At 48.1% G+C, this 13261-nt stretch overlaps 1 protein-coding gene across 2 annotated transcripts in view; it reads right to left on the bottom strand.

The window, feature by feature from the left end:
* Positions 1-11613: 11613 nt before the first annotated feature.
* Cnih3 (cornichon family AMPA receptor auxiliary protein 3) overlaps positions 11614-13261 on the bottom strand; it is a 107328-nt gene continuing 105680 nt past the window's right edge. For both annotated transcript variants that reach the window (XM_021169883.2, XM_029470907.1), the window contains one exon: positions 11614-12921. In XM_021169883.2, the coding sequence (XP_021025542.1) occupies positions 12894-12921 (28 nt within the window). In that variant the 3' untranslated portion in view covers positions 11614-12893. The remainder of the gene's footprint in view (positions 12922-13261) is intronic.

Here is a 13261-nt window from a genome sequence, read left to right as displayed (position 1 = left end):
GCAGAGAGGCAGAGGGAGAGGGAGAGGGAGAGGGAGAGGGAGAGGGAGAGGGAGAGAGGGAGAGAGATGAAGTACCATATCTATGCTCAGGTCATCCAAACCCTGTCCCAGGATCTGCTAACTCTGCTCCTTCCTGTTGCTGAACTGAGAGAATTCTGTAGACTTTGGGACAGAGAGGGCTATGAGATGGGAGGAGCCTGAGATGGGAGGAGCCTGGGTCTCTGCTTGACTGGAAACTCACACTTAAGTTACAGATAAGCCTCTACTGGGTTTGGGATTTGCCTGGTACGGTGCTTGGCCTCCATGGCCTCAAGGAAGGCTCATCCAACCCTGGGTCTATATTCGGGTTTCTATGTTGAGACTGAGGAGACCGTTTTTACACCACTGGGTATATGAGAGAGATCTGCTGCTCATAGAAGCTCCCAGGAGGATAGGGAAGACCCTCAGGCTGGCTTAGAGATAGATCAGAAGGCAAGATGGTGCTGGAGTCTGCCTTTCTTGTGCTTAGTGGGTAGAGCCAGGCACAGATGGATTCCCACAAACAACCAGAAGTTCTATTGTTTGAACTTAGATGGTATAGGGGAAAAGAGAGAGAAGGTAGCAAGAGTAATGGGGCTTGAAAGCTGTCAATCATCAAAGTGGAGTCACATTCTCTTGCTCTAAAGCCAGGATATCCATATTTAGCATCAGAACTGAGCCCATTATTGTCCCCTAAGCCGGTGGTTCTCAACCTTCCTAATGCAGCGACCCTTTAATACAGTTCAAGTTGTGGTGACCCCCAACCATAAAATTATTTTCATTGTTACTTTATAACTTTGTAGTGCCATGAGTCATAATGTAAATATCTGTGCTTTCTGATGGTCTTAGGTAACCCCTGTGAAAGGGTTGTTTGACCTTTGAAGGAGTCACAACCTACTGGTTGAAAGCCACTGCCCTGAACAATTTATCTTTCTCAATAAATATCCCCCACATGGCCACTAGTGGGTTCCCCAGGCCCCAAACCCATGGACATATATGAGTAGCACTAATTGAACTCAGGGTGTGTTCTAGTTTGCTTTCTGTAGCAATGATACAAGACCATGACCAAAAGCAACTTAGGGAGGAAAGAATTTATTGAGTCTTACAATTGCCAGGTCACAATCCATCACCAAGGGAAGCCAGGGCAGGAACTGAAGGAAGAATCCAGGAGACATGGATAGCAGACACCATGGAGAAAGCTGCTTGCTGGTTATCTTCTCTCAGCTATCTCTCTTATATAACCCAGATCTGCATGCCTAGGAATGACACTACCCGCAGTGGGCTGGGACTTCCTACATCAATTAGCAATCCAGAGAATGCCTCAAAGACGAGGGCAGAGGTCAACCTGATCAAGGCAGTTCTTCAGTTGAGGTACCTTCTTCCCAAGCTGCTTTAGCTCTGTGTTAAGTTGCCTCCTGACGTATGGCTGTATTATTGATAACCAAAAACAGGTGAAGTTGGGAGGGAGAAGAGTGATAGGCTGAAGGGGGAGCTATAGGGAGACAGTGGTGGGCGGGTATGATCAAAAGATATCTGTACAAATGTACATTTTCCAAAACTAAAAAATAATATTAAAAAAGAAAAAAAGAAATAGCTTCCAAATTCATAAAAACATCCCCTTTCAGTCAAGCCTCACCGTTTCTATCTTAAAATTGGCCTTTCTATCCCTTCTTCCCCTGGTCAAACAGCCCAGGAGCCACAGGCTCAAGCCCAAAGCCTCTGAAGTTGAATCCTGGACACAAGTCTATCTGCTACAAGCTTGACATCTAGGAGAGTAATTTAAGTCTTTGCCATTTCAGTTCCTCGTTTGTTAAGTGTGGGATAAGGACAGTGCCTACCCCATGGAGTGACAGTGAGGAGATGATGAAGTTCAGAATATGTTCAGCCTACTGCTTGTTGCATACTAAGTGTTCTGTAAGTGCTTGATCTATACACACACACCTTTGTAATGAGTCTCTGACACAAGCCTCTGCTATACTTATGACTGTTTCCCAACCTAGCAGCCACTCTGAAGTAGATTTTTGGATAGGCTTTTGGACATCTAGAGCTACCATGTTTCTGACCTTCTTCCAATGTTTTAGTCATAGGATAATCCGGCCTTCCCTTACACTGACTCTGACATCTCTACGTTGTTCCAACAAATGGCACGGTACAATAACCAGCCAAAGATGCAGCAGATCCCAGCCTAGCAGCCATTGAAACATCCGAACACAGAGACGAGTGCTATCTCTACACAGCAGCTAGTGCTATCCACACATAAAATAAAACACATGAAATAAGGCAAATGGTCATTCCTGAATCCAACAGTGAGTGACCTTCCTGGCAGGACCAGCCAGGATAAAATAATCCTGACAATGTTTAAAACTCTCTCCCATGATAAGACACGTGAGTTATAAATTTACTCAAGAATTACTTCCATGTGATAACCATGGAAACTATAGAATATGATATGGACTGCCACCCAGAAATAGATCTGGTAAGAAATTTACCATCGAGCCAAAGGTCGGCAGGCTGGAGAAGCATCCCGTAATAAATCTGTTATGGTCTAGCATTGCTGTAAGAATTTGGGATTGCAAAGTCTGACTCAGGAAATTTGAACCTAGTAAAATTAGTGGCTCCACGTAAAACTCACAGTGGCAGAAGCTATAATTTTAGAAACCTGACTAATCTTCATGAATTTTGCACACAGGATAATTGATCTCAGTGAAAATAATCTTAGGAAACTGATAATGGAAAGATTTGGGACTGCCTTAATGAAGCTATGAATTAAACCAGCTGAACAGAATCCACCACAGAAATAGCTTTCTCAGTAAAGTCATGGACAAGGCTCTTATTTAAGGACTTGTATTTTTAGACATGGGTAAAACACTTACCTTGGGAGTAATGTCAAACTACAGTGTCAGGAATATCTGTGTCCCCATTGCCTTACAGACAATTGGATCGTCTGCATGCCAAGGACAACCCTTTTATCTTCCTCTGGTCAATCCTCCCAGCCTTTCCTTCTGATAATCGATTTAGTTTATTAGTTATATATTTAATGTATTGACCTAGAAGCCTTTGGACTCAGGTGCTATCACCCAAGTCTCCGCTGTACTGTGACTACCTCCCAAGCCAGCTGCCTCCCTAAAGCAAGAGTAGACTTGACCATACAGGTCTACCAGGTTTCTGGCCATCTTCTAATGTTTCAGTCACACTGGGACATTCCAGCCTCCCCCTCCCCACCCATATCCTGACTCTGACATCTCTACTTTGTTCCAACAGAAAATGAGTATAAAAATTATGCATTTTTTTTTGCAATGCTGGCAATGAAGCCAGAGCTTTGCCACGCAAGCCAAGCTTTCTACGACTGAGCCACATCTCCAGCCCTTAGGCTGATGACTGGAAATCACTGTAGAAAAACTCCTGCTGTGACTACTACATTAATCCCTCATATCTGTATTGCATAGTCCACTCTATACGTTTATTTCATGTAAATATATATATATATAACTTTATTCATGTCAACCTTTAAAAACCATTCATTAGTGCCTCCCCCCACCCACACACATTTGAGTGAACTAAGGCTCAGAAAGGCTAAGAAATGTGACCAACATCACACAGCCAACAGAAGGAGAAGTCAGGTCCTTCCTACATCAAGAGCAGCGCTCATTCAATGATGTAAGAGTTTGTAGATTGCCTGATCAACCACACAGCCCTGGTTGAAAACTAAACATAAAGAAAGTATCTGGTTATGAAGCCAGGGTCCTCTCATCACTCCTGGCTGCCTTTCATCCTGGTATTAAATCTGAATCTTCAGGGTCTATTCCACCTCTGGCTTCTCTGGAGCACTGCGGGTGGAGAGACTTGTGTTTGAATGAGACCAAGCTGCACCTCATTACATACCTCCAGCCTACCCTTTCTCCTAACTCCCTGATTTAATTGATCAGCCAAGCTGATGCATCCCCCCAAACGCTGAATACGCACAAAGATGGTTAGACAGGAGGCTAAAGTCATTCTCTAGAACGGCTCCTGCCACTTTCTTCCCTTCTAGGATCTCTGCATCAGAGAACTGCCACTGCGGGCCGAGTGGGAGCCCCTGAGCTTGTTACTGCCAGAGGTTACCCCACAGGACCAGAGGTTACCCCACAGGAGCCAGCTCTGCGAATGACTCCAGACCACTTGGTGGGGAATTAAGCATCAGATTCTTTATGTTACTCCTCAAAAATAAATATTGTCTGACCACCAGCCAGACTCTCTCAAGCCAATAAACAATATCCAAAGGCTCTCCTTGGACCCAGGTTTCCTAAATTCTGCACCTGAAAGATAATGACAGAATTCCCCGTTAGTCACTCTAGGTCTAAAGGGCCAGATGTCTGCTTCCTGAGGCCTAAGACTCCATGTTTCAGTGACTGGAAGATTCTAGAAGGTTGCACTGATGAACCAGCCTTTCCGTGTACCTCTGCTATGTGCTACTGAGCCCAGAATGTTCTGGTGTGCGGGCCACAGGTGGCCCTCCCAGAGTTGAAGCATTATCCTCTGTGCTGGTCCCTGAAACACTAATGGGCACGGAGAATCATCAGCCTCTGCAGGTTCTCAGAGTGACACGAAACTCAGTCCAGTTCAACCTATTGGGCCTCATGGGACAAAGGTTGGCTCCTAATACAGACAAACATCTGTCCTCAAATGGCCTCTAACCCCATGGATCCAGAAATTGCCCTTTCTATTGATTCTGGCCTAAACGTGGCAATCTGACCATCGGGAGCACTGGACGGAGCACTGCTGTCCGGTGTTGGCCTTACCTGGCATTCTTTATGGCACTCCTGATGCTGGGCTTCCCCCATGGAAGTCTCCGCCCATAGCACATGCTAGCCCTTTGCTCTGCTATCCACTCCCAGAAGTTCTGTCTCCAGCCTGTCCCCACTAGCCCTCCACCTTCTTCTTGAGAAAGGTCCTACAAGCTGTTCATCACATTGTCCCTATCTGTGGCTGTGATGGGGCCCCGCTGAAGGGCTGGGACAGCTGCTGTGGGTGTGACCCAGCCCTCCCAACATTCACAGGCTTTTCTCAACGCTTTGTAGAACTTTCAACAGGAAGCAGTTGCCCGATCTCTTACGGAGAGGAAAGAGGAGTCCAGTATCTATTTTCTGCCCTCTTGGAACCAGTCTTCCTGATGCTTCTTTGCTCAGTCTCATGAAATAGAGATTCCAAGCTCTGGACAGGTTCCCAGTTCTCGGTGTTCTGAGCGCCAGATAGCAGCGACTACTACACCACATTCTCAGCGTCTCTTCCCAAGCACGGAGCTTGAGTCGAACAAGCTCCTCACAGTGAGCCAGTGAAGCCAAGGACCCCAGGGAATCGTTCCAGCCTTTTAGTAATGGGGGAGGGGGTACGGACTCTGTGGTACTCTGAGGAAGGCAGTTGGCACTGTTAAATGCATGGGCTGTGTGGCTATCCACACACCCCACTCAACCCGGTCACCACTCCAGCCTACTGTAGTCCTCAGACTTTTGTGTGTTGCTGCTTCCTTTAAGCCCAGTGTTCAGACCTTCTGTTTATAGTGTCCTATTTCTTGAAGTACGTCTGGGCTTCTGACATTTTTCTCATGCCTCCCTTTCCCTGGCCTGATCTAATGCCTGCCCTGTAGTGATTGGCTGTGCTCATATGTAAACAGTGAGCAGGAGAGGTCGAGTACAAGGCCTGGTGATGTCCATTCAGGAGGACCACTCACCTTAGGGTGAGGTTGCACCGCGAGACAGCACTCTCGAGTCACCTTGGCTAAGTATCCCGGACAGGGCCAACATCCAAACACTGCTATGCCTGAGTCTGGCATGGGTTCACCCTCCTCACCTGCTCCACTGAAAGCTTATGTTGTTTCCAAGTAACCAACCCAGAGCAAGGTGACACGTGTCTTAAATGGAAAATCCCATCTGTGCTCTTTTTCTTAGAGTTAGACAGGGTTGGTGCCACGGCTGCTGCAGAGTCTTATGGGTAATTTTATGCCCCGGAGTTTTGACACAGATGGGCAAGTTCTACCTCTTAGGGCTTGGTTGTTTAAATACAGTCTTGAAATATTCCTTAATAACAAAGCTGCCTAGTCCAGGCACAGGGCTCCACACACCGTCTTCCGGGGATCTGATCTACCTGCTGGGTACCCTCCACTTCTTAGCGAAGTTTTATGGGGCTTAGGGTTACCTCAACCTAAGGATCATTTCCCACCTGACTATAGGAAAATAAAATAGCATCCTAAGAGTTGCCCATAAGGGCAGAATTCCCCTCAGCCTTTTGCACTATTCGGCTGTCTTCACTGCAGGATCCAAAGCCACCATCCTGGGCCTGGGCCGACAGCTGTAAACAGTACCCTGGCCGACAGAGTACTGTTGACTGTGGGCCTGACATTCAACTGGGATCCCATTTTCTTTCCTTCTCTCGCGCTGGTAGAGACACACATCATCCCACCACAAAGGTGACAATATTTTGTGATGCATCAAGCATTTCTGAGAGGGACGGGGGTTGGCTGTTCACACTTCTGGGGATGTTTGAACAGGGACTCAGTGCTGGCATTTAAGCCTGTCTGGCTGGCTTCTCAGATAGTCAAATTCCAGAGCACATAATAATGTCTGAGAGTGTCGCGCCTTTGAAGCGCAGGCAGGTGTCTTCCCCGAGGCATCCGAGGTTACAGGATGAAGACTGAATGGAAGAGTCTGTGCAAGCAAAGCCCTGGAACCACTTGGGGGAGGGGGAGGGGGAGGCACAGCGATGGGGTTGATTTTATGCACCAAGTGCAAGACTGGCTATGGTACCTTATAAAGCTCTCTTCCTGTGGGTTTGGACCACCCAGGGAGGTGGGCAGCTGCCTAGTGTGACTGTCCTCCAAGTGGGGCAACTGCCCTGTTGCCCCTTCAAAAGGATTATCCGACTGGGGTTGTTGGCTGCTCACGCCCCCTGGTGGACAGTTGGGGGAGGGTCAGAACTCTCACCGGAGTATCCAGCTGCTCCTTAACACCTATTATGTGTCTTACCGCCCTAACTGCACTTGGCCCTGACAAGGAACTAGAGTTAAGCTAGCACAACTGAGAGGGGTTCCTGGGGTGGGTTGCCATCCATGACTGTGGGGAAGCCCTCCTCCCTGGTAGATAAAGGCTTTGCAGGTGTAGCGTGCTGTGGGTTGGGTACCCATACCTGTTACCTATGCTCTTTCCGGAAGCCCAATGAATTCATTGCTTTCCCAGAGTAAACCTTGCCGATACCTTAGGAGGAAGGTAGATGCTGCTTACATCTCCCCCGAGGGAGGAATTTTAGCAACAATACCCAGCAGAATATGAGTTCTATTCACCCCAGTATCCCAGGAGGAGGCATGGACCCCACATGCATGGGGATGCTGGAGGTCCTGGAAGAGACATCTTTCAAAGGAGCAACAAAAGCCCCAAGTTAGATTAGGGAAGTGGAACTAGGGTCTGTGGATCAAAGTGACTTCATGCTTAGCAGAGACAGTGTTGCCGATCCTACACCCCAGGCCCTGCTCCCTGCAGTGCCAGGCACCTTAAAAGGCTGCCTTCCTTAATTGGGTGCCTTCCTGCTGCTGAAGGTGATTTCTATTTAAAGGCAGGGTCTCACTGTGTAGCCCAGGTGGCCTTGAACTCGTGGTTCTCCTACTTGTGACTCAGATACTAAGCACGTGCCATCACACCTGACCTGTAGGTTAGACATAGTATCTCCCCAAGGTCCTCAAGGTGGCACCTCCATCATGTGCCATCATAAGCCCAAAGGCATGGGGTCAACTCATCACATTTGGAAACTTCTACAGCCAGGAGACAAAAGTAACTCCTTCTCTTTATAAGCTGGTACCTGTCTGTCAAACCCACAGAACACCAGGTGACAGCCCCTCAGGACTTCCAGTGAACAACAGTAGCAGCATCACTCTTGTCATAGTCAGAGTTGATGACAGGGCCTGGTCATGAAGGCAGTGCTACCTGGTGCCCAGACCCCCAAAACCACCAGCCACTGCACACCCACTGCAGCGAAGATGCAGCTATAGTTTCCTTGGTTACTGGCTCCCACGCTGTGGTCACACAACTGTGCCAGAGTTAAGACCAGGGTGTACTAGTAAGGACACTTAGAATGGGGGTCGGGAAGAGGCCCATTTGCCAATTTCTGCGATGTAAACCCTTCTCTCCCGGGCAATCTCCTGGTTCTAATGACATTGGTGAACTAGAGACTAGGATGAATAGGATCTCACAGTCACTTGGCATTCATATCCCTACCACAAACATCAGCCATATCTTAAGAGGGAACATTAAGAATGCACGTGTTAGGAAGTAGGCTTGTAACTACACATTTCTGCCTTCCACATAATTAATCTATACTTCCATAACTTTGGTTTTAACAGTGGCTGCACTTAACAACTGCTAGCAAATTCCCTACAAGTCAGAACAGTTGGTTCCCAATGAGCCACTTCAAATACACGGCTCACTGGAAAAGAAGAAAACATGGTTGCCATATGGTAGCCAAGAGTCCAAGGTCAAGGCCTAGAAAAGCCTCTCTGGGGCATCCAGGGTTGCTGGAGAAGAACTGCATGGGGCATGAGAGGTGGCAGGGATGGCCACACAGTGACCAAGGTCTGAAAGCTGTCATTTTGTGGTGGCTGTTGCTGGATCATAAGCAGCAACTAGAGTTTGGGTCACTGAGGTCTCCTTCCAGTACTAGCAGAGCTGTGAAGAATATTGAACATTCCCATCATATGTGGTATTCCGTAAGGAAAGAATGTTCCTCTTCTCAAACGGGAACTGTACCTTTCCCCGGAAATGCCCAGCAGGCAGTGTCCAGAAGACTCTCTGCCTTGCTGGGCTCCTTTCTCCATCCCACAGAGAGAGTCCTGCTATAAGAGCAACCTAGAGTCCGTCCCTCCTTACCCATCTCCCATGCTTCACTTTGGGGCTCAACTTTGGAGCAGAAGCAATGGGAAAGATGGCCGGTTTGGCTCTGAGGAACGGGGGGGGGGGAGGTTCTACACAGAGTCACAAGCCAGAGCACAGTGTGGAACAGAACAGGCCAAAGCTCCCCTCCCCGCCCAAAAAAAAGAAAGGGCTATAGGACGTATCTGCGTGATAACACAGTGAGCACCGTTAGTTGTTGTCAAAGCGTTTTGCTGGCTGCATTCATCTCTTATGTGGGAGAATAAAACTGTCATAACGATGACAATTTTATTCAACATTGGTGCAATTACCAAGCCTAAAAATAGGGAGCAAATGGGATACTTTTCTTGAGGCTGAGCTGTTACCCCTGTTGCATGGTTGAGACATTGACTCCCCCACCCCAGCCCACCCCCAGGAAGGGGAGAGGACAGGAAGAAAGCTGAGACTTGGTGAACAGTGCTCTGTGCTCCTATGAGACACGGCTAGGTTTGTTCTCCCCCCCCCTCCCCCTCCCCCTCCTCCCATGTAATCATCTGGCACAGAGGGAGGAGCAGTGCGAGGAGGACCAGGGAATGAGATTTCCTGGGACAAGACTGTAGAGCCGGGCTCTCTGCTATGAGCTCCCTAGACACAGTTGACTTGTCACAGCCGTGGGAGGCGATACACACCTCATGTGACAGATGAGAAGTCATCTCAGAAAAGATGAAGCGCCACACCGTTCTCCAGCCCCAGACTTTCTAATTGCAGCCAGGTCCCCCAGGTCACTTGCTGTGAGTCCTGTGAGGCCTGCTGCTCAGCCCCTGCCCTGTCCATCATCACTCCATTCCCTCTTATTCTTTTCTCCTTCACATCCCATCACCCTTCCTGCACTGCATGGCTCTTTCGAGAATACAGAAACATCAAGGTCCCAGAAGGGCTCAGATTGACAACTTGGCAAGTGTGACTTTGGCTGGGGTCCTTGACCTCTGTAGGGTTTGTATCAAAGCTTTCAACTGTCGTTTAAAGACAGTCATAGTGTCACTGTGAGGACTGAATGAGATGTGTATCAGTCGAGTGGTTGGCAGGAAGCTGGGGCATTGGGTAGAGTGTAGAGAGCAGGACACAGTTCCCTCTATAGAGTACCAGGCGCATCGGACATGAAGTCACCCCATCCTTATAGTGAGCTGGGGCAGAGCCTGTCACTCTTCTCTCACCTTAGCAAAGGGAAACGTGACCTTGTGACTCTCCATCATCCAGGCCACATGCAGCCCAGTTGAACAGGGCCCATGCTTCCAGGCCGGTACTGGCACATGCTACACCCCTAAAGTACCCTGACCTATGCTCAGTAGATGGGTTCTAACTTGCTCAACAAAAACACTTCCTTTGGATTCTTGAGGCTCTGGGAACTTTAAGGCATTCCTTCTGCCTTGCTCCCTCCTTCCTTAAATGTGATGCACAACGAAAGAATGTTAGCCAAACAAGCAAAACTCTGTGGAAATAGGTCCAGCTGCATGGTTTTAAAGCCCCGCCTCGGACCAGCTGTGCATATCTGGAAGCAGCTCTTCCCATTGACTGTGGCGCCTGGCACACACCTGCGCTCTGCCACTAGCCCCATCTTGCTTATTTTTACCATCAGGAAAATGAGCTTCTCCTGGGGAACTGAGGATTTGCTCTAACTCCCATGAGATCACCAGACTTATTTTCCAATCACAACGGATGGCAAGGGAACGCTTTGAATGTTTTTCTTTCATAAAGGTAGGGCCTGCCCAAGAGGCATCAGCAGTGCTTAAGGATTTCAAAGGACTAAGGGAAGAATCTCTCACACGCATCCCCCTTAAAGAAGCCCATGCCACCACGCACGTCCCTTAGCTAAAGCTCTCTGCTTTTAAATCTTTCCTCATAAAAGTCAAAGCTTTTTGTGGGGACAGAAAGGGCGTGTTCTCTTAAAGTCGGCTACCAGGTTCATAGGCAGGTCTTATAAACTCCCCCACTTTAAAGCAGAAAACAAGAGGGCCAAGTGGAGGGTTCAGTGTGCTAGGAAAGTGGTCTAGAAAAATGTAAAGTCCTGCCGTATGAACTGGGACCATTTACTGCTAAGGGATGATGTTAAATTGACCACTCAGGAAGTTAGGATGTGGTACAGACCTCCTTTGTAAGTTTGAATGTCCCAAGTCCACATTAACAATCTCTGATATTGGTGTCTCCTGTCAAAAACGACTTTAAGCAGTTTTGGAAGAGGGGAGTGTAAAAGAGATTCCTGAAGAGAGGAAAGAAGACCCCTTTCCTTGTGTTCTCCATGTCTTTTTTTTTCTTTTCCTTTTCGTCCTTTCTTTTTTTTTTTTTTTCAAGATGATGATGGAGTTAGCTTTGCACCTGACACTCAGACCCCCACTGTTTGTTGCTGTGACTAGCCATCCCTGGGAATGGTACCCAGCTGAAGCTGTGTAGCTTCAACAAGTTACCCTCAGTAGCAAGAGCTCCTGCCAGACCGCATTCTCTGACCGGCTGTGGTTGATACAGCTGGCCCCTCAGGAAAGCAGCCTTTTGTTTTTCTTCTTTCGTGCAAATTTTTTTTTTCTATTTTGTTTTCTGTAGATTTTTTTTTTTTTTAGAAACACTGTTTCCTTTTAAAAATGCTTTTCTACCTACTAGTTCAACAACCATATGGATACCCCGGGGGTGGGTTGAAATGAGATGAGGTGAGCCACTCAAGTTGTTGCTGCATCTTAAACATAGCACACAATGTGTTACACAAACACCATTCAAAAAACTGAGTCACAGAATTCAGATGGGAACCGGTACATATATAAATAGTGTGTGTGTGTATGTGTGTGTGTGTGTGTGTGTGTGTGTGTGTGCGCACGCGTGCGCTCACGCGCGCATGTGTGTAATGGTAGAAAGCAAGGCAGTTTGGGGAATCAGGTTAAAATCATTGTGCCCAGTTTAAGCATCATAAAAACTTAGCCTTGTTAGTATTTACAACTGTCCTGCAACTCCCACCCAACAAAGGAGCAAAAGTCAAGTGGAAATTTCTAAATAAGCAATGTCCCCACATTGAACTGAACAGCACAAAGGCCATGAAGCATCAGTGGACGTGATAATTGTGTTGTCTCACTTTCTGGCTGTCCATACCCACACACAGAGCAGCTCTCTGTTTCTGGGCTTCGCACTATTTTGAGGGGTTTGGTTTGGTTTGGTTTGGTTTGGTTTGGTTTGGTTTGGTTTGGTGTTATGTTTTGTTTTGTTTTTTGCTTTGGCTCATGCCAGCCAGCTGATTGGCATGTAATGACTCTGATGAATATTTGGCACAGTGGCAGAATACATCTTGGGAGGGTGAAGAACTCACACCTGGGACATGTTGCAAACATTTTTAGAAATCCATTTTCTCCCCCTCCCCAGTTCACACTGGACAGGGCTTGCTGCCACACCCAGCTCAGGAAGCCACAGCCCAGGCTCTTGGACACAGAGCATAAAAGTGACGTGAGAGGTGGCTCAGGGCAGTCCCCACAGCTTTCTGCCTTGCACTGAGCAAAGCATGTGACCACAGCTCTGGAAAAAAAAATATGACAAGAGTCTTGGGCAGCCCATGGTGTCCCTGTGGATCTCAGCCATCCCTGAAGATCTGGCCTTGGCCCTGAGCCATTCTGTCCCTTGTTCGACACCTGCCAGCGTCTGGCCTCATTTCTACCATCCAGACGAGCTCTCCATGTGAAACTTGCACAGTTCTGCTGCTCAGTGAAGTGGATGAAGGAAGTAATAACGGCATCTCCAGAGGTTGAGTGTTTCATCAGCTGCAAGCTGGCACCCCCATGCTCAGAGGGGCCCTGCAACCCATGTGGGATGTGAAAGGCGAAGGCAAAAACAGACACACGTGGGTAACATGGTTCTGACTGCTGTGTGACTCCCGTTCCTTTCATTCGGTCTCTCCGTCATCCCCATCTGGTGCTCCTCTAGCCACAGCCGCAGTGGTGCCCAGCTCCGGCCTCTCCATCAGCAGGGTCTGAGTTAGGAGCTCACTAAGGTGTAAATCATGCTGAGTGCAAACAAGAAGAGGAAAACAGATGTCAGCAGGAGTCCGTGGCTCTCAACAGCCCCCTTCCAATGGAGCCTATGGATTCAACTCATTCCTGTCTCTGCGGTCTCCAGTTCACCCATGGAGGCCTTGCTACAGCCCACAGCGTGTCTGTTAGGATGGCACCCCATGTCCCCCGTGAAAGGTAGGTTGCCTCTGGATGCTTATGAGCACTCTCACTGGGATGATCACTCTGGCGCATCACATTTCCTGCAGTTACAGGTGCCTATGGGGTAAGATTCTTCACACCACCATCTGCAGCCACATGCTTACAGATGGCTGCATCCTTACCCCTCCCCCC

Source organism: Mus caroli, chromosome 1 (assembly GCF_900094665.2).
Source record: "Mus caroli chromosome 1, CAROLI_EIJ_v1.1, whole genome shotgun sequence".
Lineage (NCBI taxonomy): Eukaryota > Metazoa > Chordata > Mammalia > Rodentia > Muridae > Mus > Mus caroli.
This window is presented reverse-complemented; position numbering and strand designations above follow the sequence as displayed.